This window comes from Anabas testudineus, chromosome 1, assembly GCF_900324465.2.
Source record: "Anabas testudineus chromosome 1, fAnaTes1.2, whole genome shotgun sequence".
Classification (NCBI taxonomy): domain Eukaryota; kingdom Metazoa; phylum Chordata; class Actinopteri; order Anabantiformes; family Anabantidae; genus Anabas; species Anabas testudineus.
Window position 1 is genome coordinate 6224411 of NC_046610.1, and position 26453 is coordinate 6250863.

General features: G+C 41.2%; 1 protein-coding gene across 1 annotated transcript in view; it reads right to left on the reverse strand.

The window, feature by feature from the left end:
* Positions 1-26453, reverse strand: part of myo15ab (myosin XVAb) — a 39661-nt gene that overhangs the window by 4597 nt on the left and 8611 nt on the right. The window contains exons 9-69 of the mRNA XM_026359127.1: positions 26114-26346; positions 25338-25731; positions 25014-25096; positions 24401-24464; positions 24177-24286; positions 23956-24030; positions 23617-23707; positions 23488-23493; positions 23299-23402; positions 22119-22182; positions 21693-21806; positions 20658-20819; positions 20417-20530; positions 20269-20327; positions 19814-19937; positions 19617-19712; positions 18808-18939; positions 18063-18188; positions 16856-16933; positions 16458-16609; positions 15734-15779; positions 15438-15562; positions 14807-14924; positions 14543-14718; positions 13799-13883; positions 13683-13715; positions 13453-13534; positions 13143-13273; positions 12887-12982; positions 12637-12765; positions 12440-12546; positions 12165-12343; positions 11860-11932; positions 11525-11716; positions 10790-10863; positions 10632-10705; positions 9851-9959; positions 9657-9725; positions 9499-9563; positions 9006-9413; positions 8315-8396; positions 8079-8174; positions 7819-7879; positions 7590-7683; positions 7328-7439; positions 5818-5933; positions 5642-5701; positions 5326-5401; positions 5104-5219; positions 4898-5016; positions 3725-3866; positions 3347-3458; positions 3171-3245; positions 2200-2405; positions 2004-2122; positions 1604-1673; positions 1441-1513; positions 1152-1225; positions 917-999; positions 695-825; positions 503-597 (exon numbers count right to left, since the gene is read on the reverse strand). Coding sequence (XP_026214912.1) covers positions 503-597; positions 695-825; positions 917-999; positions 1152-1225; positions 1441-1513; positions 1604-1673; positions 2004-2122; positions 2200-2405; positions 3171-3245; positions 3347-3458; positions 3725-3866; positions 4898-5016; positions 5104-5219; positions 5326-5401; positions 5642-5701; positions 5818-5933; positions 7328-7439; positions 7590-7683; positions 7819-7879; positions 8079-8174; positions 8315-8396; positions 9006-9413; positions 9499-9563; positions 9657-9725; positions 9851-9959; positions 10632-10705; positions 10790-10863; positions 11525-11716; positions 11860-11932; positions 12165-12343; positions 12440-12546; positions 12637-12765; positions 12887-12982; positions 13143-13273; positions 13453-13534; positions 13683-13715; positions 13799-13883; positions 14543-14718; positions 14807-14924; positions 15438-15562; positions 15734-15779; positions 16458-16609; positions 16856-16933; positions 18063-18188; positions 18808-18939; positions 19617-19712; positions 19814-19937; positions 20269-20327; positions 20417-20530; positions 20658-20819; positions 21693-21806; positions 22119-22182; positions 23299-23402; positions 23488-23493; positions 23617-23707; positions 23956-24030; positions 24177-24286; positions 24401-24464; positions 25014-25096; positions 25338-25731; positions 26114-26346 — 6864 coding nt within the window. The remainder of the gene's footprint in view (positions 1-502; positions 598-694; positions 826-916; positions 1000-1151; positions 1226-1440; positions 1514-1603; positions 1674-2003; positions 2123-2199; positions 2406-3170; positions 3246-3346; positions 3459-3724; positions 3867-4897; positions 5017-5103; positions 5220-5325; positions 5402-5641; positions 5702-5817; positions 5934-7327; positions 7440-7589; positions 7684-7818; positions 7880-8078; positions 8175-8314; positions 8397-9005; positions 9414-9498; positions 9564-9656; positions 9726-9850; positions 9960-10631; positions 10706-10789; positions 10864-11524; positions 11717-11859; positions 11933-12164; positions 12344-12439; positions 12547-12636; positions 12766-12886; positions 12983-13142; positions 13274-13452; positions 13535-13682; positions 13716-13798; positions 13884-14542; positions 14719-14806; positions 14925-15437; positions 15563-15733; positions 15780-16457; positions 16610-16855; positions 16934-18062; positions 18189-18807; positions 18940-19616; positions 19713-19813; positions 19938-20268; positions 20328-20416; positions 20531-20657; positions 20820-21692; positions 21807-22118; positions 22183-23298; positions 23403-23487; positions 23494-23616; positions 23708-23955; positions 24031-24176; positions 24287-24400; positions 24465-25013; positions 25097-25337; positions 25732-26113; positions 26347-26453) is intronic.

A 26453-nucleotide genomic window follows, 5' to 3' on the forward strand; every position in this document is an offset into this window, starting at 1 on the left:
ATACGTTTTCAAAGTTAGCTTGCAAGTCTACAGTTTAATTTCCACTTGGGGAATATAAGGATAGGAAAATAAAAACAGCCATAAATAGTATATTTGTTGGGGATTATTTTCAGGCATTATTATAATGAGTCACCCTGTGCCTGCTCTCTTCAAGTGTCTCACTGATCTGTTTTTAATAGTTTTGTGACAACAACAAAGCTCTATGGTGCAAAACTTATTTTTTTTCGTGAGATGAAGTTATAATAGAAAAATTATTATTATTATGTTATCCTTCAAAATATGCTCCAATTAAAGCAGCTACCATTCATTTGCTGCTTATATCAACATTGGTGATGCAGTAATACTGCAGTTTAAGATCATACTCTGTAGTTCTAAATGTAGCTGTGATTATATCTGATATTTAAGTGAATTTTTCTGTCAATACTTTAATGCAAAAACTTACGGAATATCTTTACTGACAGTTTATTTATCTGAAAACAGATAAATAAGAGAGAGCACTGACCATCATGGCCTTCAGCTCCATGTTGTTGGGCGGGACCATGCGGCCTCCGTACTGGAACGTCTGCTTCAGGTTCTGTTCACATGCTTTAGCTATTCCTTTACATAGTTACAGAAAACATTATTACAGTACAATATTGTGTGTACAGTGCAGCACATTTACACATTGTGATAGTGGTTTTTGTGTGTTTTTTACCCTGATACTGTGCCCCAGCACTGCGGAAGGACTGCTGCAGGTACTTGAGCAGGAAAGGTTTGAGGACTTCAGAGCAGCGATGGAAAGCCGTCAGGATGTACAGCAGCCTCCAGCCACGTTGGCAGCTATCACTGCACAACACAAGACAGCGCAGACACACTCAGGATCACAGCTCAGTGAAGCAAGAGGAGCGCACTGTGTGCAGCAGGTTGGTAGACTTACGGTTTGGAGCTGGTGTTAGCAGTAAGCTGTTTGAGGAGCTGGCAGTAAGCCTCATCCTTCATCAAGGTGAACTCCTCTATGAGCTGCGCGGAGAGGGGACACACACACACACACACACACACACACACACACACACACACACACACACACACACACACACACACACACACACACAGTATTATCAAGCTGTCTTTGAGAAAGTAGTACCCTATCAAATAATGGAGGGTGTATTTACCTTGAGGAAATTGCTAACCACTTCCTGTTCTGTCATTCCCCTTAACGGAGCGTCACCCATGAAACGCATAACAGCTACACAAAATACACAACCAGGACACACACAAGGGTCAACAATATTTAAGTCTTGAATTGCAGATATTGTAGAGAATTCAGTTTCCCTCCTGAGTACTTAAAATCTGATACAACTCCTCATCTCATTTTAAACAGGGGATGGCTCGGAGCCCAGATGTAATAAAAGTAATCAGACGATGTAATTAGAGGAGAGATGAGAGAAGACGAGAACTTACACAGGAAGAGATCAGCTGCCACTCTGTTCATGGATGGATCTGTGAACTCTATCAGAGACTCAGTCAGAGGCGTCTGCAAAGGAGCAAATAATAATGAGAAGTGTCATTTAAACAGCTTAATACACCCTTAAACCCACACAGAGGTATGAATAGAGAAATGTACCTTGGAGAATTTGATCATTTCAGTGGGCTCCCGGGAAGCTCTGTTCTTGTTTTTGCTCTTCAGGGAATCCCTGTGAACAAAATCAGTGACAAAATACAGACTTTAGATTTCAACAATGGTAGAAAAAGCAGCAAACTACACTACAGAATATACCAATTTACAAGTAAAACCTCCGCATTAAAAAAAAAGAAATCCTTGGATTTGGTAAGTAATTCATACGTCATAGTTGTATTTCGTTGTGACAGAGCTGATTCTAAATAAACTGCTGGGTAGTTACATCAATACAAACCACGTAAAAAATAATAGCATAAAATGGAAATAAGTAAAACACTTCAGTACAGAACATGAATTGATGTTTATGTCAGTGTTGTTCCCTGTGTCTGAGTGCTTTTCTTCTCACCCCTTCCCACTGGGTCCCTGTCTGAAGTACTTCTTAGCGAACTCCAACATGTCATATTTACTGTCCAGCAGGGCCCTCTCATCCAGATCCCCATCAGCAAAACCATCAAGGGAAACTTTCTAAAAAGGAAAACAGTGACAGTGAAAACAAGCTGCCACTTGATTCTAGTTGAGCGTGTACGTGAGCACCTGTGTACCTCTATTGTTTGATCTATCTCATGTGCAGCCATTGTAGACGCCACAGCAACGGCCACGGCTGATGACACAGCGAACTGTCCCGCTCCTCCTCGAGGCTCTGACTTGCGATCGAGTGGCAGCGACAGGAAGTCAGGAGGAGCGACGGGATGGACGTGCTCAGCCGGGAATGCAGCGGAGCGGCCAAACACAGCACCGAACTTCCAACCTGACACACACACACACACACACACACAGAGGCCAGCAAATCCTCAGTAAAACCCAGTCTTAGCCCTAAAACTAAAGCTGCACTAATTAACTAACTAACGAGGCATCAAATGACTACAAATAAGAGAAGTGGCACCTTTAATGCTGAATTCACAGATATTTATCACATAATTGTGCAGTTCCTCTCATCTCTACAGGATAATTTAGCACCTTTTAGCTCATTATTTTTGTTCTGTTATTAAGGTTTATAAAAACGCTCTCCGTATAAACTTAAAGTTAAACTAAAGTCTTATGCTGCTAAGATCGTGTTTTCTCTCATGACATGGTGCTGAATTTCACATTCACAGTGAATAATATTAAGATCTCTATATAAAGAACTCTTGCCTTCATACACGTGGTGATAACAGATCTCAGATTTTAAAAGAATAATAAAAATAAATCAGAGTAGGTGCAGGTGCACTTTCTTTTGAGTATGTCCTGTACAGTATGGTGTGTAGTAACTTCACCTGTGATCCTATTTCATCCTTTGTGTCATCTAAAAAATGACATGGATGAATATTTTTCAAATTGCATCACCATCTGCTGTGTGGAAAAATAATTTTCTGATACAGTTTGAGACTGAGTTAGCTGTCACTTTAAATTGTCATCTTGTTTATTTTTGGCTGTTGGCCATGATGCTAACACCTGGGTTCCTCATGCAAAAATGTGAAGCACACAGATCTGGTTCCAAATCACAAAGAAAATACTGATTTTTATGGACACTCACCAAAGTCTTGCGTGTCTCTCTTCAGCTCCTCCAAAAATACCACCTTCTTCCTCACCACACAGCCATAGCTGTAACCTGAAGGAGACACAAAAGGACGCACACGCACATGCTTGGATCATAGGTGTTTGCAGAAGATAAGGTATACATTTTTCACAGCATGTGTCACAGTGTGTCACCTTTCTCCAGCCCGTCCATGACCTGCAGCTTGATGATGTCTCCTTTGTGGAAACTCAGCAGTGAGCGGTCGTCTGTCACAAAGTTACGTTCTGCAATCACATAGTCTGAGTCCTGAGAGAAGAAAGAGAAAAATACACCTGAATGTGTACTCCCACACTGTCACAAGTGGTCTGCATTTATTGGAACTCAGGTGTTTGTAGTTTTGGTGATAGAAAGTTCCCACGTTCCCTAAACCTGCCTCATCCGATTCCCAGTGGCTCCAAAGATCACCTTCGGACATATGAAAATGATGTGTGTGTATAATCAAACTAAGTTGAAGGTAGAGTTCTTCTTTAAGCTGACAGACGTTTTCATAAGTGTGTGTGTGTGTGCTGTACCTTTTTGATCTCGTTGATGAAGGTGTCTATGAGATGTTTGACCTGTGGGGCCTTGGCTGAGAACAGGATCAGCTTCTCGTTGGTCAGATTGAACTCCAGCATGTTTTCAGATGGGATGGTCACAAACAAGATGTCTGCATATCTGGAAAAACACAGTGTGACACACAGATAACATGTTGAGGAAGTTGCTTCACAAAGTGTGTTCAACATCATCAAGGCACATTTGACATATCTGGTTTTACTAATCAAAACACTGATATTTCTGAATAACTGGTCTCATGTAGTTTTAGTATAATCTGTTATTAAGAACAACGACAGCTCTGCAGATTTTAATTTGATATATCACATTATATTACATTACATACATTATTAATTCCTGTGATCAGCTAGTGACAGCAGTACTAAAGGTAAAATGATTTGGCAAAGTGAGCAATGCACAAACTATAATTAAAATGAAGATACAGAAAAGTTTGTACAAATCTTAAAATCTAAGAGTTTAAAAATATTGTAGGAATTTATAATTACAGTTGAATAAATTATTACTGTTTTACATATCAAGTCACCCAGGATATATTTGAAAAATAAAACGCTTATCATGCAGTACTCCCCAAGTCTGAGATGCTAATATTTATATATTATTATTATATATTTGTATATATTTGTACTTTACCAGCTGATCAGTGCCTATAATTACTGCACTGTACCAGCTAGTGATATAATAAACTGTCATGAAGTAAAAATTTGTGCTGCTGATTTTTTTTTATCTAGAGATGATGCAGTTTTAGCTCTTTTATGGTGTTTTTATTTACAGGTGTGGACAAAACCCCCCTGATCCTGACTAAGTTCAAATTTGACTTGCCCATGTTACCAGTAATATTTGTGATTGTTTTATTTAGTGTTGTAGCGTAAGTATATATTGTTATTGTCTTTATTTGTATGTTTGTATTCTTGTAATTTGTTCTCAGGTCTCTCTTGAAAGAGATATAGAGACCTGCCCCTGGTCTCTGTTTCGCCCCTGTCTCTGCTAAACACAAATCAGACTAAATGGTAAAAAATAAGGAGAGAAAATCTGAGTCAGTTTAGTTTTTATGTGAGTGGAAACACACCTGACGCAAAGTAATAAAACAGTCGTATGTTACTAATACACAGTAATACAACAAAAAGAAGACATACGTGTATGGTCTTAGGACTCTGAAGTAATCTGGAGCTGCAGCGCTGCTTTTTACGGTCTTCAGCAGCTTAATACCGCTGTGGGACACTGACAACACCTGCACACCTGTTCCCACACTACCCTGCACAGACACACACACACACACACACAAATGTGTCATTAAAATAATAGTAATCATCCGTTCTTATTATCCTCTCACTCCTCTCACCGAGGCAGGGAACAGTCGGGAGAAGTAAATTTCCCAAGTTTCTCTGGCTGCTGTCACGATGGTTTTCTTCACGTGCTCCTCCACTGGATCCACATTCTGTTCAACTCCGTGTTTAGCTGTCATTCACCCAAACAGACACAAGAATTCATGAATGTCAAAGAGATGGCTCTGGACTAAGCATAAGGTCTAAAAGGATGTCTCCGGGAAGAACAGACAGACTACCGAAAAGAGCTTTCATTTTCTGCCTTTCATCCCGGGTGATGCGAACACACGCCTCCGACAGAGTGTCATTCACTATCTGTGGCAGAGAACAGAAGAGACGAGAGGTAATGTTAGAAATGATTTAATTTGACCTTTGTGTGATTTATTTTTTGTTGTCGTGGTAGAAACACGGTGCACTACTGTGAGAAATGAAAAAGGTGAATGAACAAACAAATGCATTTCATTAAAAACACCAGCAGGCATATCAAACAAAGGCATTTATCTCTTGATGTTACATCCATTCATCCTGCGTTCATTCAACTACATGTGATGTTACCTGTTTGAAAATTAGGTCTAGCACCAGAGGATTGTTGAAGCTGTCTTTGGGATAAAAAACCTTAAAAGGAAAGAAATACAAACCATTTTACAGTGTATAATAATGATTTTTTTTTGTGTGTGTGTGTTTGTGTGTGTGTGTGTGTGTGTGTGTGTGTGTGTGTGGTATTTACACACCTCCTTCCTGAGGTAGAGTCTCCAGGGAACATTGGTGTAGGTGTAGTGCTCCTCGTTGGTGCCCTGATGAAGCTGTGTCTGGATGGTTTCTGTCTCTACTGGTAGCTCTCGAGCAACTGCAGAAAAAAGTTAAAATAAACATTGTTTCCCTCATGATTTCCTAATTTAGCTGATTTGTTCCCACTGTTCTGACACCTTCAAGCACTTGATTTAGCATCCACCAGATGCCCTCTGACTTCTTCACTTCTACCGCTCCGACCTCACTTGTTCCCAGTTTTACTGGCTCCAAGCTGTGGCCTTGCTTTTAGTTTGTTTGCTTGTTGGTTCAAAGGTGGCTGTATTTTTTTTATTTATTTGTTTTTTAAATGCTACAGATCTAAACAATCAGAGAGGCAGAAACAGCTGTCCCCACAGGCGTCACGTGAAACCTGCAGAGGAAGTGAGTGATAGTGGGTGAAGAAAGAAACACTTGGGCATTTGTGACTATCTGCTATATTCAAACGCAAATCAAAACGCCACCGGGAAATTACTCAGCCGAAGTTTATAGGGAAAGACATGATGCCCCTCAGCACAGTGAATAAGGATTTATGGCCTTGGTAAAAATACTGAACAAGAGGTACACCGTGCCCCTGTGCAGTTCAGCCAGACTGCAATAACGAAGCAGTACCAAGAATAATACAGCAAAAAGCAAATTGCATACTAAATCACAATATTGCTCTAAAAAAACGGAATTGGATTATTTTCCCATATTGTTCAGCCCTAACATGTGCCCTCTTTTTGTTCCCGCCTGCCTGCTGGCAAGTCTTTTTCATCGCTTCATTTAAACCTCTTCATTGCATCTGCCTGTCTGTTTATGTGCCTCCCATTCTCACTTTCCTCGTACCCCAACTTTGACATTCAGTGTCAGTTTTATTCGAGTCAACATAGTTATTTAGACATGAGTGGATTAATTGAGCAGCCAATCCTCCAGCCATTTGGAGTATATGGTCATAAATAATGCAAATTTTATGTAAATTGGTTCTGAACAGTCTGCTAGAGGACAGTGGGGAATCTGGGCTGTAAGGCTGATTAGCTTATTTGGTGGTTTGCTCTGGGTCAGAAACACTGATTTGCTCCAGTGCTACTACAAACCAGGTTTTCTGATATGGGAGTGTGGAGGGGGAGCTTGGAAGGAGATACCTGGGGCAAAGAAACCGGATGAGGAGGAAGGAGCAGGTGCACGCTGGTCTTAAAACAATAAGAGGTTACTAGTAGTAGTACTAGTGTAGTCTCACTAATATGCTTACAGTGGGTCTGACACACAACTTGTGTTACTGTGATACTAATACCTCTGAAGTCCACCACAAATACACAAATAAACAATAAACCATTCAGACAACAGGCTCCCTAGGAACATACTTTGCTTGCTGCTCATTTGACTTTTGGTGCTACCACCTTTAATTTAGGTTAGAAGATGTATTTAAATATAGTACAGTATGTGCATGAGTCCATGAGTACACTAGGTGAATACCTGGAGGAGGTATGGGGGGAGGATGAGTATGTGCTCTTGTCTTTGACGTCTTGACGGGTTTAAAACTTGCTTCTTTCATTCCAGAAGGCAAAGGAGCAACAGGAAGTTTGGGCTGGAGAAACATAAACACTTAAAACTGTCAGTGTTATAATACTTTCAAGCCTTGCATGTATTGTGTATATTATATTTGTACGTCCATGTTGCTGCTACATTAATCTATGACTGTGTATCCTGGAACATGTGTATGTGTGTGTTTGTCTACCTGTGGAGCAGGAGGGTTGTCCATCTGGGGTTTGAGGATCTGTAACGCTTCATCGCGTGCTGTCTGCTTCTTCCTAAACTTCCCCTCTGGTCTCCTAAATACATCCATACAGTGTCAACATCAACATTTCTGTGATCTCAGCCTAAGAAATAACATCCAACACTCAGAGTCTGTTTTGGATTTGGGCCTGTACCAATTTGTGCCTGAGTGTGTGTTTGTGCACTCTCACCTCTTGCCAGGTGGCAGCACGTCTGGTGGTGGAGGTGGGGAGTTGTACCTTTTGATGATTTCTTAAAAATATAATAAAATATGTAAACATTAAAGAGATAACACATTTCTTTTCACAGTTTATATCCAAACACAAATCAATGTCTATGTTAGATATCCAGAAATAAATAACTTTATGATCTACATGATGATCATTAATTCATGTTGTATAAAACTAATCACAGCGATGATCTAAATTTTGGCACTTTTAAATTCAGGTACCTTGTATGTCATGGCTTGGGATGATGTGATCTGAAATCTGAGCTGAGTACTTCACCACATCTCCAGCAGGGGGCGGAGGTGATGTCACTTCTGAAGCTAAAGCAAATGCACAACCAAACATTCAGAAAACAACACAATCAGTAAGAATCTGTGTTGTCTTAATGCAAAGCTTTCTTAAATTAGAATTTTATTTAATTGACTTTCTGTTGCTCAGTTGTTTTCTGTGTCTCTCTTACCAAACTTCCTGGTTGGTTTGTCTTTGTTTATGGGGATGCCCGGAGCCTTTCTCCGAGGGCCGCTGTCCTTACCTGACTGCCCCTGAAAAAGTCGCATAGAGAGAGCGGAGAGCTTCCTTTCAGTGTTTTGCAGACATTGTGTTTTTGCACATTGCACTGTGTCAATGCAGCACATTTCTTTTCCTACAAATAGCAGAACTGCAGGGAAAAATTAGTTAAAAGTGATAATCTGCAAATCTGCATGATGATACATATCACGTCATTGTTATTGTAGACTGCAGACAGAGATAAATCTGTTCAACTAAAACGGAGATATAAGAACAGAAGACAAGTTGATTCATTACCAGCTGTAAAGGCCACATCTTCATTACCCCACAGACTCTCTCATGTCTTTTTCAGGTACGCTCACTTTAGTGAGAGTGATTAGTCATAGACATCAAACTTAAGGCTTCCATTGATATATTTTATGTGGTGTTGTTCATTTTTTGTTCAGCCAGCTGTTGTTCATTATCCTAACTACACATCTCTTTTATTTCAGATAACTGCTTTATTCTTTCCACAAAAAGGAAACAGCTTTTTATTTTATGTGCCAACTAGTTGACAACAACAACCCTCGTGAATGTGGCAGAGCTGAATCATTGTGCAAGATGTCAGTTTGGACCATTACCTCACATGTCTCACAGTTACTGACCTGTGCAGCAGGGTTAGCTTTGGGCTGCGCCTGCTCAGTTTTGTTTGTTCTAGTGGAGCTCGGCTGAGATTTGAGGTCAGGGCGGGGGGCCTGAGGCTGAGCTCTGGGCCGAGACTGAGGCTCACCAGGACGCTGTGATGGAGTCTGTTCCTGTTGAGTGGTGGGAGCGTAGGGGCTGGGTGGGATGTGTGCTCCAGCATAGGGAGTGGGGGTGAAGTTAGCATAGGGGCTTGGGGGGATGTTAGCATATGGACTTGGAGGTATGACAGCATAGGGGCTTGAAGGGGTGTACGGACTGGGAGGATGTTGGAGCAGAGGGCTCATGGGAGGGCTTGTGATTGGGGAGGTGGGGGGGCTTGTCACTGGGCTGCTGACCATTGCCATGGCCTGCATGGTCATCTGCTGAGCCTGAGAAACAAGAAAATGACACATTCAATCCAAAACAAGAGCTGTGAAACACATAAGCAGACACAGCTCCAGACGGAGGGTTTACCATGATGATGGCCTGCTGGTTCACCATCGCCTGCTGCTGCTGGGACAAAACAGCCTGCTGGGCATCTGGAGGAGAGACACAGTAAACAGGATGAAGGGATGGAAAATGATGTCTGATGAGTTTTCCCTCTCACATTTCTCTTCACACTTGATACAAACCAGTTGTTACAGGTGCCACCGCAGCAACAGGAGGCGACATCACGCCTCCCACAGGAAGGACTCTCACAGCTGTGCATGGAAAAAAAACACACACAAACACATTTCTGTCAGATTTGAAGTGTGTGTGAGATCCTGCCAGTGTGAACACGGAGCATGTGTTTGAGTGTGGGGCGACAGTATGTTTTTTTACTGACCTCCTGGGGGTGGTGGGGGGCCGGTGGATGACCCCTGTTGATGCCACCCACCTCCAACACCCCCAGCTCCCTTCAACCTGCTGGACAGACTTGCAGCGGATTCTACTTCCTGTCAGGACACCACAACATAGATTTTAAAATAGAAAAATCCGCTCCCAACATGAATGTTTAGAAGACGTGTCAGACCTCTGTAATGTGGAAATGTCTTAAATGAGCAGCCATCCCATCAGAAATCAGTCACCCACCCATAAATCCACAGGACGGTGTGTTTGTGCCATGTCTCATTAAATAGTAAGCCCTTCATTTGCCAGAGTGTCAGTTCCACGTAAGCAGATCCGCGAGCTAGTGACTGTGGCAGTTACGGTAACTGGGTAACGTAAGAGGTTGCTGGGCGGGAGAGGTCTGTAGAACACATCTGATACATGCTAATTCCTGTCAGCCACATCCGATAGCATGGCTAACTATCACCACATCGCCGTCCCAGCTGAAGACTGATAGATGCAACACGGCCTGCATTCACTGCACCATTGCCCTGACTAAATATGTAAGGATTTATCTCAATCAACAGCCACCTGATATAACTAATACCTATGATTTCCACAGCTGCTGTACATTATGAGGAGAAAGCAGGGTAACTGAATGCACTGAAAATGTTTAACTGTATAATTACTTATCACATAAAACCTGCTTTGTACAGTAACATGCAGTAAATGTATGTCAGACAGAGAAATCCCTCTTTGTGTGGTCAAATGTGGCAAAGTGAGTGAATTATATAACTTACTCCAGTTCCGTCGGATAGTACAGGATCAAACAGGCTGTCGAGATAACGATCCATCCCTCTCAGAGGCTCCAGGTCTGGCAGAGGAGAGGAGAGCATTTATGGTTTACTATGAACAAAATCAATATGTGAGTGCTCATACGTTTGCCTTGATATCGTACCTTGGCTGGAGAGTCCATCAGTGCCAGAAGATATCACATCAGCATTCATGTCAAACCCACCACCCAACAGGCTTCTGGAAAACAATTAGAACAAACACAGCTTCTTACTAACATTTACAAATACTCCAAACCTTCACTTTAATGTTTTGCTTACGAACACTTGGTAACTAGTTGTGAACAGTCCAATATTCAGTCTTTTCATTGAGGCACAATGTTTTCAGGTTTTCTGTCCGTCCCATTCTTTTTAAACATGATATCACAGGATACAAACATCAACTCAGGGTCAAGGATGGATTGATTCGATTTCTGTGCTTAATGGTCACTGATCAGAATATGAGTCTGGATGTAAACTGCAGCTTGAGGAGTTGATGGAGGCAAAGAGTTAGTAATTCTATTTCAGCTTTGTTTTGGTGTCTCCTGAGGGAAAGATCTGTCTCCTTATTGTTACACTGTGTTTACCAGCTAGTCTCTACTGTGCTGAGGAGGGTTTTACAGCATTTTTGCTGAATTAGCAAACTGCTGCAGCTGAAAACAAGAGAACAAGAGCGGGAGGGTGAACCAGAAGTTCCACAAGTTGAGCGAACCGCATTTATTCAAGTGCAGCACTTGAATAAATGTAGTTAGATAATTACCACAACGGAAACCTCTGAGAGACAAACTCATCCTCAACTGATGTTTGGATGAGTTCATCAAACCTCGGAGATTTCTGTATCTGTGTATATGAGACTGACTCACATGCTGGCATTGGGCCGCACTCTGGTTGGTTCCTGTGCAGAGATGATGAAGTAGCTACTGCGTTTGGGGAAGTCAGCAGGAAGCTCGAGGTCCGACATCAAGTCCAGAACATAGTCTGAGCCCTCCAGCTCCACCCACTGAGCCGGCTCCTTCAGCAGCACCGACCAACCTCGATGGCCCTCCACTACACCCCTACACACACACAAAATAAAAAATAAAATAACACACACAAATATGTTCCCAGCAATGTTTGCTGCGTCTCCTTCAGTTTCCTTTTTCAAGATTTATTTGTCATCTAATCTGTGTGGTTAGCGCTGACGTCTGTAAGATGATACCTGTGTTGTAAGATGTCTTTGGCCATCTCTTCTCCTGTCGTCCAGGAGTGTAGAGGACACAGGAAGGAGACACCTGAAGGTGAATGAACACATTGTAGTTGTAAGAACAACCTCTGATATACAGTACAGCATTTCCTCCACAATATGCTCATCTGTGAAATGATGAGTTCTATTAACTTAAGAGCTATTACTCTACAGTTGGGTTATGGAATAATTAATTCAAACTCTGCCCAAACAGAAGTCACCAGTTTTAAAAGGTGACTACAAATCCTCTCTTTAATCAGTGTGTGTTTGTGTGTTCTTACCATCGAAGCAGTGGATATGCAGGACAGTGTGAGCCCTCTTGCGATTGGCGGTCCACTCCAGTAGGCAGGGCGGGTACGTACGGGTGTACTCTGGTCCGACATTCAGCCGCTGCAGGGCCTGGAGCAGACGATGCTGACACACGAAGTTGTAGCCCTCCAGCCCGTAATCCGAAACAAACCTACAATAGCAACATACATAAAGCAATAAAAACACTGATGCACTGGTAGAATTGCTGATATACATACGTATAGTTTTGTTTGTTTGTGTTTCTTACTTCAGAAGATACTTGGCCAGTCTTTGAGAAGGCAGGAAAGCAGAGAGACAGGAGGAGAGCAGAAGCCAGCCTCGTTCTGAATTCAAAATATTCGGGTTCCTCCACACCTGATGGGGGAGAGAAGAATAAGAAAACAAAGTGATAAACAAAAAATGATCTCTATTTTATGGGCTATAAGAGAAAGAGCTCAGTCTCACCTGATTGGCAACCTGAACCAGGATCTCATCTCGAAGGCTAGGACTGGCGAGTCCTCTCTGGATGATGTAGTTCCCAAACAGATTCTCCTGAGCTCCATTTAGGTTAGGATCACCCATGAATCTTAAGATCTGTCAGAATCAAAGTCAGTGATTTACAACACACAGAAAACTTTACATTATGAGTTTTGAAGACTTGTACACTTCCTCTTAGACTCTGTCTCTTTACTCGGTTTCCTAGTGGCCTACGTACCAGAACAAAAACATTCAGGGCTCCTTGTTTTAACTCCTCATCCAGACGAATCAGAGAACTCTCCAGCGGGGCGGTCAACATGCCAAACAACGGCTCCTATCACACACACATTGTTTACAGTTGGTCCACAGGTGAAACACTGTAATAACACCAACTTCTTAGCCTGGAGCCAAAGAAGTTCACCAAGGTTAATTAATGTTTCCCAGACATTTACATGTAGATACATCTTTACGTGTGTGTGCGTGTGTGTGTTTACCCTAAATATGGCTCGGATGTAGTGTGTCATGAGGTAGTTGTTAATATCCAGGGGCAAAGTCAGCTGGGGGTCAACCTGAACCTTTGGAGCCTGCACCACAGCGAGGCAGTCCGAATGCAGCTCTTCGCCTCCTGTACACACACATCCACATATCACAGGAATGCAATGGAGCAAATATTTCTGAACCCACCTGCAAACAAGGTGGAACACGTCTGTTGATGGAAGTTTATTTGTAGCGCTGAGTGACTGCACATCGGTGTGTTTACCTTCAGTAACCTGTGTACGCGTGAGTGTGTATGTGCTCACACACCTGAGGCCGCCTGCAGCAGGGCTGCCAGCTCAGCAGGGATAGGCAGGGTTGTCACATTTACCACTTCTCTGTTGATGCGATCCTACACACACACACAAACACACACACACACACACACACACACACACACACACACACACACACACATTATATACTCGTGCTACGTCTTCATCTTCTTCTCAAAATGTGTCCCTCCTCCACACTTCCACTTCATTTCCTCCACCACTCACCTCCTCTGCCTTCCTCGCAGGCTCCACCACTGTCTGAAAGAAAGACACAAGTATCACACTTCACACACCTGCTCGTTTTACACAAATACTATAAAGACACGGACACACACACATACCCTCATGTAACGCTGCTGGTTGACGATGAGCCGCACGATTGAGCGTAACTTAATGAGGTACTTCCTCCTCAGAGCAAAGTTTTTCCTGTTTAGGAAAAGTGTCAATCAGGGATGATGGATTATTCACACAAGAGAAACTGCAAATATGTAAGAAGTTGCTCAAATAAATCCTCATTCATCTAAAAACACAAACATCATCATAAAAGATGTAGACATGTTGAGTTGAATAGTCTTTATATATAATATCAGTCAGTGTAATTAGAATGGACAGTGTAATCTTTCATTTCATCACGCTGTGATATCTCTGACGTATCATTACAGATTCATAAAGCGTGATGCTGAGAGTTTTCACTATGCTCATTAAGCCACTAAATGAATTTTTTACGAATTTTAATGAAATGTATCTTTGTGTCACGTCTCTAGGTTTCGTCAGACTGTTTGATTGATGAACGCAGCTTGAAACCTCTGCTCACACTAAGGATAAAACAGGGCGTCCGTGAGAAGCTTTGACCTGCGTGACACCAAACATCAAACTCTAAATAGCTGACTCAGAATTAAAACCTCCAGAATCTCTCGTCTGTTTTTCTTGGAGACAAACTTTCCAAACTTTTTTTGTGTGTAATCACACATTACAATCCTCCACTCTGTAGAGCCTCTTTCTTGTAAGGATCCATCCCTTTTAATTTAGATTCAATTATTGAGGTTGCGTGTACACCAGCAGCTGATTTCTCAGGGGAACACTACCTGGCCAGGTAGCCTCTGCAGCGACTTTCAAACAGAGTCACGCGGTGCTTGAACTTTATAAAGTTCTTTCGGATAAAACACATGCGGGTGAATCTCTGCAGCGTGATGGCAGCGATGTTCAGCAGACGGTCCCGCTTCCCCTCCAGCAGCTGGTACAACTCCTCTTTTAGGAAGATCTAACACACACAAAGACGTATACAGTATTTCTACCACATGCGTTATGTTCCTTTAGGTCTATAACAGAACATGTTACTGAGAGCTCACCTTACTGACTCCCAGCTGGTACGAGCCGTTCTTCACTGGACCGAGCTTGTGGAGCATCGTGACACAGTGTTCTCCATCAGCAGGTGGAGTATCCTTCAAGCAGAGCAGCGCTTTATACCTGTGTGTGCACACAAAGCCCACATAAACATTTAACATAACGAAATTCAGTAAAAAGCATCCTAACTAGTGAGACTGGAAATCTTGGGTCATTATTGGCTGTGACCAAATGTGAGGCTAATTGTGATTTTGTGTATTCCGGGTTTTAGCGTTTGTTTGTGTTAAGTGGTTTCAGTGTGAATCTAATTGATGATTCCGTTTTTTTTTTTTTTTCTGTAATGTTGTCAGACGACTTTGGCAGCCGGTGGTCAGTGAGATCAATTGGTTTCGGTTATTTTTCTACTGCAGGAGCTGGCAAGTGGCAGATTGATATTTCATCATGAAGAAATTGATGTGTGAAATGTACTCTCGCCAAAAAAAATAAATCATGCAATTTTTGACAAGCTGGGAAGTGGTGAGCGGTAAGTAGAGACAGTTCTTTTTAGGGCAGAAAGTGGATGGATCAGAAATAGGGCTATATTTTAAATTACACAGACCTCAACGTGCTTAGTGTGATGATTCATAAGTAACCAACCTTGATAGGAAGGTGTGAAAGTGCAATCTGATTGGGTAACCCTCCTTCCTGATATGGATAGTCTCCATGATACCAGAGTAATGCAGCTGAGTGTTGATCAGCTCCATGTCAAACACTCCTGGCTCCTACACACACACACACACACACACACACACACACACACACACACACACACACACACACACACACACACACACACACACACAAATATAGACATATAAGCTGTGTATGGCAACATTAACTTTATGCAACTCAGCACTGCAAACCTTCACACGTCACCCGACTTGCAAAGATACCTTATGATGGTTTGGCTTGATGCATCGCACAAAATAAGGGTTACACCTGTCACGGATACAGTAGATAAAAATGAATTGATGGATAAATCAATGACTGCTTTACTGATGAATCATTGTTTTTTATCACAGAAGCAACATATTGTTGAGTCTAAAAGATCCAGAGACCTCTGTTACCATCAATTAGAGACACGACGGGGCTCGGGTTAAGCAAATAAAATGTATCTTCCGTTGATAAATGGCTCCTACAAACATAACTCACTTTTGTCTAATAATACATCAAAACAAATGAAAAACATCTTAAGAATAGTATGTGTCATGGGGCTGTGGAAGAAATCACTCCCTCTTTCACTTATTCCTTAGTGATCACCATACCATACACACTCTCTCTGTATCTTGCAGAACCTCGCAGTAAATTTCAGACTCACTGCATGACTCATTAGTTTGCGTCACCACTGACATGTGCAAGTGTCACATAAGTATAATTACTTGTCTGTCATTTCAGCAGCAAAGCACAGAGTTCATGTGGGAGTGTATGGGGGCACGACATTTAGCAATTTCACATTTTGAATTTAGACACTCTAAAAGAGGCAATTATAATAATATTCTTTGCCAAACAGGGAGCTCTTTCAAACACACATTTGCTATTTTACACTGACACTATGTGTGTTACAGCTTTCGACATTCTGCATAAATTAAAAAAGTGAAACTGCTGTTTTGTTCAAACCTTTCAATCTTCTCAACCAGCTCCTGCAGGCTGCTCTGGAACTTCGCGCTGACGGTGTTGGCCTGATAACGACGAGCACCGCTGCTGCGCCGCACATTAGAGCGCTGCTGGAACACAGACTCTGAGTATTTCAAGAAGAGGCTGGATACCATCTGTACCCACACACAGGACAAAGGGAGATGAGACTAGAGAATCATATAACATAATACATGCTGATGATGACATACTGTATGTAGCAGGTATTTACAGCATTGATACTTTTCAATTCTTCTGGTAAATGAATAAATAAAGTAAAAAAGAAAAAGTATTCAGCATTCGGTCAAGTGATTTTCTTTCCTAGCTCAAAACAAAAATGACTTAATATGTTTTCATATGTACAGTGTGTTTGCACATCTCACCCTGTTCTTGCTCTGGATGAAGAGGTCTAAAACATCCTGGCGGACAATGTCAAAGTTCTTATCCAAGAATTTGTGCACCTGCAAAACAAATCAACAGAAAAGTAAAACATCAGATTCAGTTACTATGGTATAAATAAGATTTAGTGGTTGTCTGCAAACAAGTTTATGGACAGCAGTAAAATGTAACCCACTCTTGGTTCTTGGGGATTTTTTTTATTTTTTAATATTCTTTTTTCCCCTTTATTTAGTAAATTGCTAGAAACAAAAAGGAACATTTTTAGAAATGCAAATAGTTCACGTTCTGTGTAAAAAGAAGAAAAGTAACCAAGTAACCAAACTAACAAAAAAGAAGAAGAAAAGAACAGTAAAACTTGTGTGGGCGTCTGCCTAAAGGTTAGAGAAGCAAGCTTGGGACTGCAAGCACGTCGGTTTAATCCCCCAGACCAGAAAACAAACAAACAAACAAACAAAAAGAAAAAGCATAATTTGGCCTGTTCTTCATCAGCAGCTCTGTAGTGCCCCTGAGCAAGGCACTTAACCACACTGCTCCGGTGGGGTTGGTCAGACACCAAAGGGCAGACTGTGGTTCTTGCAAATGTTTGAAGATGGAACATAGTTTATTTTGTTGTTTTGTTTATATATAAGGCCAAATAATATTATTATCAGTTCATATACCTGTCAATGTATTTTTATATAGTGTATTACAGGTGGACTATGATAAGTTTATGTTATGATGTTGTTATTAGTCTGTGCTAGAACATAAGTTAATTTAATTTATTTTTTTATGACAGTTGATAGTGCCATAAAGCAATTTGTAAAGCACATGGATGAGAAGTTGAGGAATAGCGTGGTACTATTGTAGATGCAGAGAAGTCAGCAAAACCTGATTGTGGATTAAAAAAAAGATTTTGACTGGGTTAATATGTTCACATGTGTTATGTATTACACATGTAAATACAGATATTAGGCACAATGAACACCTACGAGGTCCTAAAATAAATCCTTCTTCCAGTTTTTATTCTATCTGTGTTGTTGTGAGTTAATTTTTTGGGTTTGGGTCATAACAAGAGCTCTGCTGTCAAAACAGCCTGAGAGCTGGTGGCATGGTAAATGGACATAGAAGAGAACGACTGATGTAAAACACATCAAAAAGAAAAACAGACAGATGAAAAGGAAAATACACAAAGAGAAGGAAACAGAAATGCACCTGGTAGGTGACCTTCCCAGCGTAGTGTTTCACAGTAAACTCTGGCAGTGGCATCTTTGGTCTGGCATACAGCGGGTTGTTTCCATGGTGATAGTGGCACTTCTGAAGGAAGGTGTGGTCTGTTGCCTAGCGATGATTGGAGACGGTTAACGGTTGGTGATCCATGGAAACGAACTCTCTACAGCACAAAAACATGTTGCCTGTGTGTGTGTGTGTTCAACAGTTTGTACGACCGTGTTCATATTTCACTTTGAGCACCGGAGATGCTGCGAAAACACGTTTATCTCAATATGAGCTCAGTCGGCTTCTCACATTAGGAGCCCCGAGAATAATGATAGCAGCAGGTAGGCAATTAAATGAGCTTGTGGGATAGTTCTGTATCGATCAGAGCGGGCTACAATATACTTCAGTCTTGTGGTTTATTAGAAATCCAATATGTGAAATGTTTTTAAATACATTTTCTTTTGAAAAATGAGGTATAGAGTATTTGAACCATGAATTACTGTCAGCTGTTGCCTTTTTCACAAAATACTCATATAATACCAGACTTACAAAGTTATTTGTAACTCCATTTAGAGAACACTCGCTCACCACAGGAGTCTATGTCGACTGGATCTTTGAAAACATTAGGCTCTTTGCTTTCACTAAGCTCTCGCACTTGCTTGTATAAGTCTTATTTTCACTGACATTTCTATAAGCTCGGTGTTCATTATTACATTTCTGTGAATCTGTGGTGCAGAAATACCTGAGGGAAGCTGCACTGGTCGTCCAGGATGCGCAGGATCCCGTGCGGTTTAGCAGCAATGAGGTCAAGACAGGCCTGGTTGTGGCTGAAGGGCTGCTGCTGCCACTCAATCTGCTCCCGCATGTACTCCTCCTACACACACAGCACAAAAGTTCATGGTGGTTGGTTATATTAACATATCTAACTCCACTGTTGTTTTTTTTTCAATTTTTCATTTTACTTTTGCTGTGTATATCTTTTAACTGTTTATTTACTCAGTTTTAACACTAAAGAATGTTCAGTGATTACACTGATTGTGAGTTTTTACATCTCTCTATATATATAGAGCTGTATTCTGGTTGGTACAGAGTTATTTTCCATGTATTAGTAATGAAATGTAACTGCAAGTAGTGCAGTGAGAGTTCACAGCTCTACCTAAATTTAAAAAATACTTAACCTCAGATCCTTGAAAATATAAATTTCTAGATTTATAAGCTATTTTAAAAGTTTTAGTTTTGCTTTGAATTACATTAATCTTGAGTACGAGAGTGAATTTGTACATGTAACGACATGTGCTGCTGTCACAGCGATTCTTTGTCTGAAGTATTAATGATGCACATGCACTCATTTAATCTTTTTTTAATCCCCTACCCTGATTACAGGAACTGAAGTGCACGTGTAGTGCATGTAAACACCACTAAATAACTAAATATCAATGTGCAGCCAACCATTTCCCCCACTGGATGTTTCAATGCACAAATCTCCAAATAAATCATAAGCTATAAAATATAAATTAGTCTGTGAATATAATGACTTGTGGCTTCCCTGACCTGCTCCTCCTGGAAGACGACTCTGTTAAAGAAGGACTGCAAAGTTTCATTTGTGTAGTTGATGCACAGCTGCTCAAAACTGTTCACCTGTAGATCCTGGAAAGTAAAGACAAGACATATTAGGGGTCGTGTGGGTTATTTAACACAGGTCAGTCAGTGATGTGACATTATTGCATCAGAGTCTAGTTGAGCATGACCTCAAATCCATATATGTCCAATATGGAGATGGAGAGGGCTTCGTTGCGAGGGTAGACCCGTCCGTTGATGCGCTCCGTCAGCCAACTAAACAGCAGCGAATACAGGATCTTGGCAACTGCATCTCTATGAAAAACACACAATAAGGTTTCTATGGAAACAGAAAACCCGGTTTCTATGGAAACAGAGGACATCTGAAAAATCTTTCTTCCAGCCCTGACGTCCTTTGTCCTCACATGCCTCTATCAAAGATTGGGAGAGAATATCAAAGACTTTTCTGCCCCTCTCAGTAGTCTCCTGGTGTGAGTTTAGAGAAGAGGGAAAAAAATGTTAAAAATTAGGACATTAAAAACGCTCAAACACGACTGTCGGAAAGCTTTTTATTTCAGGTTATGCCAAGCAGAAGTAGGTGCGTACTATTTAATTTAACAGATACTATATTCAGACTTTTACTCACCTGGCATCCACAGCACTCTCCACAGTGAGCGGGGTGTAGATCTTCTCTCGTACTGTATCCTGGGGAGTCAAACTCATCTGTTATCTTTCTCTTTAACTGTTGTACAATGATTCAGGGTACATGTGTTTGTGAAGCGTGTTCTTCTCACTGTCGTTTTGAAGGTGACAGACTTCTGCAGGCCGTCAGGTGAGACCTGCAGCAGTTCAGCGACCACTCTGATCTCCTGTGCACTGACCACCGACGCAACCTCTTGACCCTCAGCCTGCAGGAACACAAATACGTGGAGGAATGCACATTCATTATTACCATCATCTATCAACACCATCATTATCGCTGTGAAACTATATGCATTTATGTAGCCTATTTGAGTGTGTGAGAGACAGGGAGACCTGGTGTGGCTGGAAGTAGACGTTCCCTAGATGAAGGACAGAGGACAGCATTCTGTAGATGCCATTTTGCTCCTCTGGGGTGAAACACAGGATGTCCATGGCACTGAGCAGACGTCTGAAGTCCTCCGCATCATCCTTCCCCTCTATAGTGCAGTCTCCTCCCTGCATTCATTTACACACACACACACACACACACACACACACACACACACACACACACACACACACACACACACACACACACACACACACACACACACGTGTACTGTTATCAGCAGCAACATATGTACTCTACCCTGTTTAATCACAGTACTAATTAAAGAGCATCTTATCAGCAGCTGAAGGTCTTGTCTTTGCCGACCTCCAGGGGTTCAAAGTCTCACCTTGATGTAGAGATGTAAAAGTGTACTTAAGGTCGTGGCAGCACACTCTGACATCGCTGCTGGGCGTTAATTACTGGTGCTACAGAGCACATTACCAACTAGAGAGGGCGGTGAAGCACTGCTTTCACGCCTGGTGTTAAGTTACTCTTATAAGTACTTGAACTCACACACTTTTAAAATACAATGCAAATTTTCAACAGAACTCAAGAAAATCTGCAAAATATAGTAGGAAAGCATGTGCTTTATCTTGCAAATGGATATATGAATATAATTTTAAAAAATAGAAATTACACTGGAACAGTTGAATGGAAACCCATCGACTGAGACCCACTGGTTGCTCTACAAAAAATTCTCTAGAAGATACATGCAGCATCAATATTTTGGAAAAAAACCCTATCAAATTAGATTTCACTCAATATATCTCAAATGCAGAGATTCCAGACTGCAAAGGTTATTCACTTTGTATTTGGGTACCACAATGAGCTGTATCTTTGTGCTATTAATCACTTAGGAGAATAAATGTCACATTTTCAAAGAATTGACATCTCATTTGTTACTTAGATTGTAAAATTGATTACAGTGACCACTCCTTACATGTGCTCTGTGCATGTGTGCGTCCTGGGCGCAGCGTATTTCATATTTGTGCACGCACCTGATTCAGATAATAGTATGTCTCAGCTTCCTGCAGGTACAGTGTGTGCTTCTCATGAGGAGGAAGACCCGCCAGCATCTCATAGAAGATGTGGTAGTTTCGCTCCGATTTGGCCTGTGGATAAACAAATGCAGATCAGTCACCACCTACGCACAGAATCACCTACACAATTAGAAAATCTCTATGGTTTAGATCTCTGGTAGTAGATTCACAGGGGTGGAAATAGTACTGTGAAAACACAGTGATAAATAAACGGATAAATGGATGGATGATGAACAGACTGGGCTGGGTGGAGATACAGGCTCAGTGCAGCATGTTTAACACCTCTCATGCTGTCGGCCTCTACAATCTCCTCTTTCCCTCTGTGACTCAATGTAACACGACTCCACCTGTCCTGCTGCATGTGTGCGTTGTGGACTTTTTCACCTGAAAGACAATGCGGGACTTCTCCAGGAGGTACTGAGACGTTATGGCACCGCTGATTACACCCCTGGTAAATGACACGCACGCAGGAACACACAAACATCCATGTGAAGACAAACACACACACAGACACACACATTAAATCCAGGTTAACTAACAGGTCATGCAAACGTAATGTGCTCAGATCTTCTCTGTCACAGACTCAGAGGATCAGCTACTCATCTAACTGTGTTACTAGGACATGTTAGCATATTCTCCACTAAACCCACTGTGTAAGTGTGTGTGTGTGACCTGATGCTGCACAGGTGCCTGTTAACAAGGACATAAACAACAGCAGATCTGCAGCCTCGTTGTCAACCTCAAGTTGTTCAGAAAATACTGTTGTGAAAATATTGTATATTTTTAATTGATGTGAAGAATATCCAACCATTTTATGTATTTCCTGGATTAAAACACCTTTTTTCAGCTGTACCTTTCTCTGTTATATGATTATAAGGGCCTTGCTCCAGGGCACCACAGTGTTGCTCCTGAGGGACAAGTACTGTTTTTTCACTTGTCCCCCCACGTTTAATAATAATAAATATTAATTAAACTGATATACTTTATTGATCCCCTTGGGGAAATTGTTGCTGGACAACTGCCAGACAGTAGATGATGGTGCTATTATGTGTTTTAAAGTGTCTTGTCCAAGGACACTGAAACATGTAGCCGAGAGGAACCAGGAGTCAACCTACTGGCCCTGGGGTGTGTAGATGACTGAGCTACTGCCGCCCTAACTTAAATCCTGGCAGTCTGGGGTTTCATTAGAGACCTGTCACAAGTTTGTTTTTCGATAATTACTGTACTACTACTGATTATTTATATATTTTTTTCATTTTGCTGATTATTACATGGCTGGTTCATTTTAATGGCTGTAGTGAGTATTGCTAAATAGAGGAAACTCAATTTCCTCATAGCACATTATACATGGCCCAATATATAAAACAATATTTCTTGAGAAAATCTAATTTTCTCTAGAATAATAGCAAATGTTTAGTTCTAATAAATGCACGTCTTCAGGCAACAAACTGAAGGTCAGTGAAACTTTCTACACATTAACCGATATTCTTAGTAACTCTGCTTGACTTGGTTTTAAAGTGTAGACTTTCAAACTATGACTATGAGCTACAGTGTGATAACTTACTCCTCCATGTAGATCTGCGTGTATTTGCCAAAGCGTGAAGAGTTGTCATTGCGCACTGTTTTGGCATTCCCGAAAGACTCCAACAGGGGTGTAGCCTCTAGGATCTGATTGATAACAACAGAAATATTGTTACGATCAAAAGGAATGATGTTTGCCATTAGAGCTAAAACAAGAAGAGGAGCACTTTACCTGTATCTGATGGAAGGTAGTTGAAAAGAGAACAGAAAGAAGGAAAGAAATAGCAGTGTTAACAGTGTTAGCTTAAAATAACCAAAGTTTGGACTGTATCTACATATATAAACATACATGTATATCTACCTGTTGTGTGATGTTGCGTTTGTGGTGTATGGCTGTCAGGTAACGCAGGATCAGTTTTGTAGCTTCAGTCTTTCCTGACCCACTTTCTCCACTTTAATTACAAAAACAGTTAACCTGAAATTTTCAGTAATCGAACGAACCCTTTTCTGCATAATGCATGAAAAGTATGTTTCATATTATGGACACTGTAATCACATTTTTTAGAAAATAAAATTATTAATTTAAGAAGAAATTTAATAAAAATGTGACTCTTGAGTTGCAGGATTTGTGCAGCTTTTTAAAACCATATTTGAGGCATTTCTCAGCCAAAGTAAATGTAACATTAAAAACATTTAATACCTGATCACAATGCACTGGTCCTTTTTGGCATCCATCATGGTGGTATATGAGAGATTAGCAATGGCAAAAAGATGACTGTAAGAAAACAAAATCATCTGTTATCAGCTTGGATGCTCAGCAGTTACAGTGTGCTTAATAATTGTTTAAATGTGCTTTTTTATACACAAAAAATGTTTACCACACACACACACACACACACACACACACACAATGGGTCTTACGGAGGGTTGTCACTCAGGCTGCGACCTTCATACTGAAGCACCATGTCTGTGCCATAAATGTTGAGCAACTTGTATGGGTTCACAGACACGAGGATGCTGCCTATGTACGTCTGTGTGAAAGGAAGACAATGAAAAAACAACACCAAGAATGGACGAGTGGATATACAGCAAGTGAAATTGAATTTAATGAGTTATTCCTTCAGTTTGTTAGAAATTAGTCATACATAGACAAGTTCCTGGTCAAAGCGCTTCTTCAGGTTCATCAGAACTGTAGTCTCATTCAGCTCACTGAAATTAAACACAGAGGACATTAAACACACCACATTACATACAGGGCACACACTGGAGCGGGATTTCCACACCTCCTTTTATATCCAACATTAACTACTTGCAATGACATTTAAGACCTTTCTCTGTGAAAACTGGTAAAATTATGTAAAGTCAGAGTCAGTTACGGAAATGTTTTTACTTGGGAGCTTGTCAATTGGAACGATTTCTTTCAAATACCTGTTTAAACAAAAATGTCTAATGTGGGGGTTTCCTCAGGATGTGAAGTGAAGATCATTCAACAGAGATCTAGTTTAGTGTAGAATTTTAATAAAATACTTATGCACTTAAGATACTTAGTGCTAGGGATTTCTCTCTGAGCTCCACACATTTTCAAGGATTTTCTAAACCTGCGGGCACACTGACACACTCACAAACACACTTGCAGAATCTGAAGGCATATTCAGTGAAATGAGCTGTGCTGCTCTACGCTGAAACAAAAAAACACTTATAAGTGTGTGACATGAGTGAATGAGCTGTGAGGCTGTTTGTTAATACTGAATTGCTTACGGCAGCTGTGTCATGTCCTCCATTCCCTCAGCCCAGCGTTTTACCCTGTGGCTTGTTGTGGGCATGCTTAGGATAGCGTAGATCTGGACACACACAGATAATGGTTTGTAATTAGTCCAATACTTTTCATGGAACATTGTTAAAGCTTAAGGGCTGCTATTATTAATTGATGCAGAGTGGATGTAAAACATGCAGAAATTTGGATATTTGGATGTTATTGTGGGACTTTCTGTGCTGTGCTGTGAAAAACTTCAATCCCCTAAACAATGGGTACATGTCACTTTTACAGACATACAAATAACATGAAATCCTAACTTTATCTACCTTATCATACCAGCTCTGACCAGGTACTTTGTCTCTGTCAGGAGCCCATCCAGGTTCTAGAGGCTGTCCGTCAACAAATTGATGTGCAGGTGAATATCCTTCTAACACCCCGTCTTCTCTGTACATGGACCATTTTGACAGGTGCTGAATTGTCCCATGAGGCAAAACCCTCTCAGCTGCCCAAACATCCTCCCCTCCTTCCTCTCCTCCACGAGCGTTCCTTGCCCAGTGGCCTGAGCGTGGCCCATAGGGAGGAACAACAGCATAGCGATTATCCTCACCCTGCAGGCCTGTTGGCACCCTGTATGAGGCATAGCGAAGATGCTGGTTTTGGATGGCATCAGACAGGCGTGGGTTGTGGAACCGACGTGTGAGAAGAGACCTGTCAGGGAGCCTGTAGGGCAAACAATAGTTCTATTAAAGTTCTATAAGAAAAAAACAGGACTTTAAAATGCTTTGTGCCATTGTGGTATAAATAACAATTTATGTATCTATGCCAACGTCATGTTGTAATTTGTCACTTGGTTATTTACCTGTGGTGGAAAAGCAAACAAAAGGAAATGCACAAAGGTAATTTGTTGTTTGTTAGTTTCTAAGTTAAATTCTTAATTCCTGGAACATTTTGGTTAACAAGGGCTAATATTTCATTCTCCATTGGTGAAAAGTTAATGCCTAGCTTGCAGCTTGATTTCGTAACATTTAATTCCGTGCAACACCTGGACAAGGCTATCAGGTCATTCTCTGTCCTAGTTTCCATTAATAGTAAAGTTTCCTACCTGTAACTGACACCACGGAGGTCCTCATTCTGCAGTGCAGAAGCAAGGTTGGGAGGGAGGGGCTTGGGCACGCCTGACAGAACAGAGTTTTCTGACAGATGATAGAGATCTGCAGAACGAAGTGCCTGGTTTCGCCTCAGAGCAAATTTAAGGTTGGGCTTCTGGCCAGGGATAACTAGGGATCCATCAGGGAGTTGGTATGATACATTACGAAGGTTTGGATTCAGAAGAGCCTATAGGTGCAGGAGTAAGACACAGTGTAATTATTTAAGACTATAATCACAAGTTGCCAAACTGTGCAAATTTATTGTAATATAAAAACCAGGAAAATGTATTGATT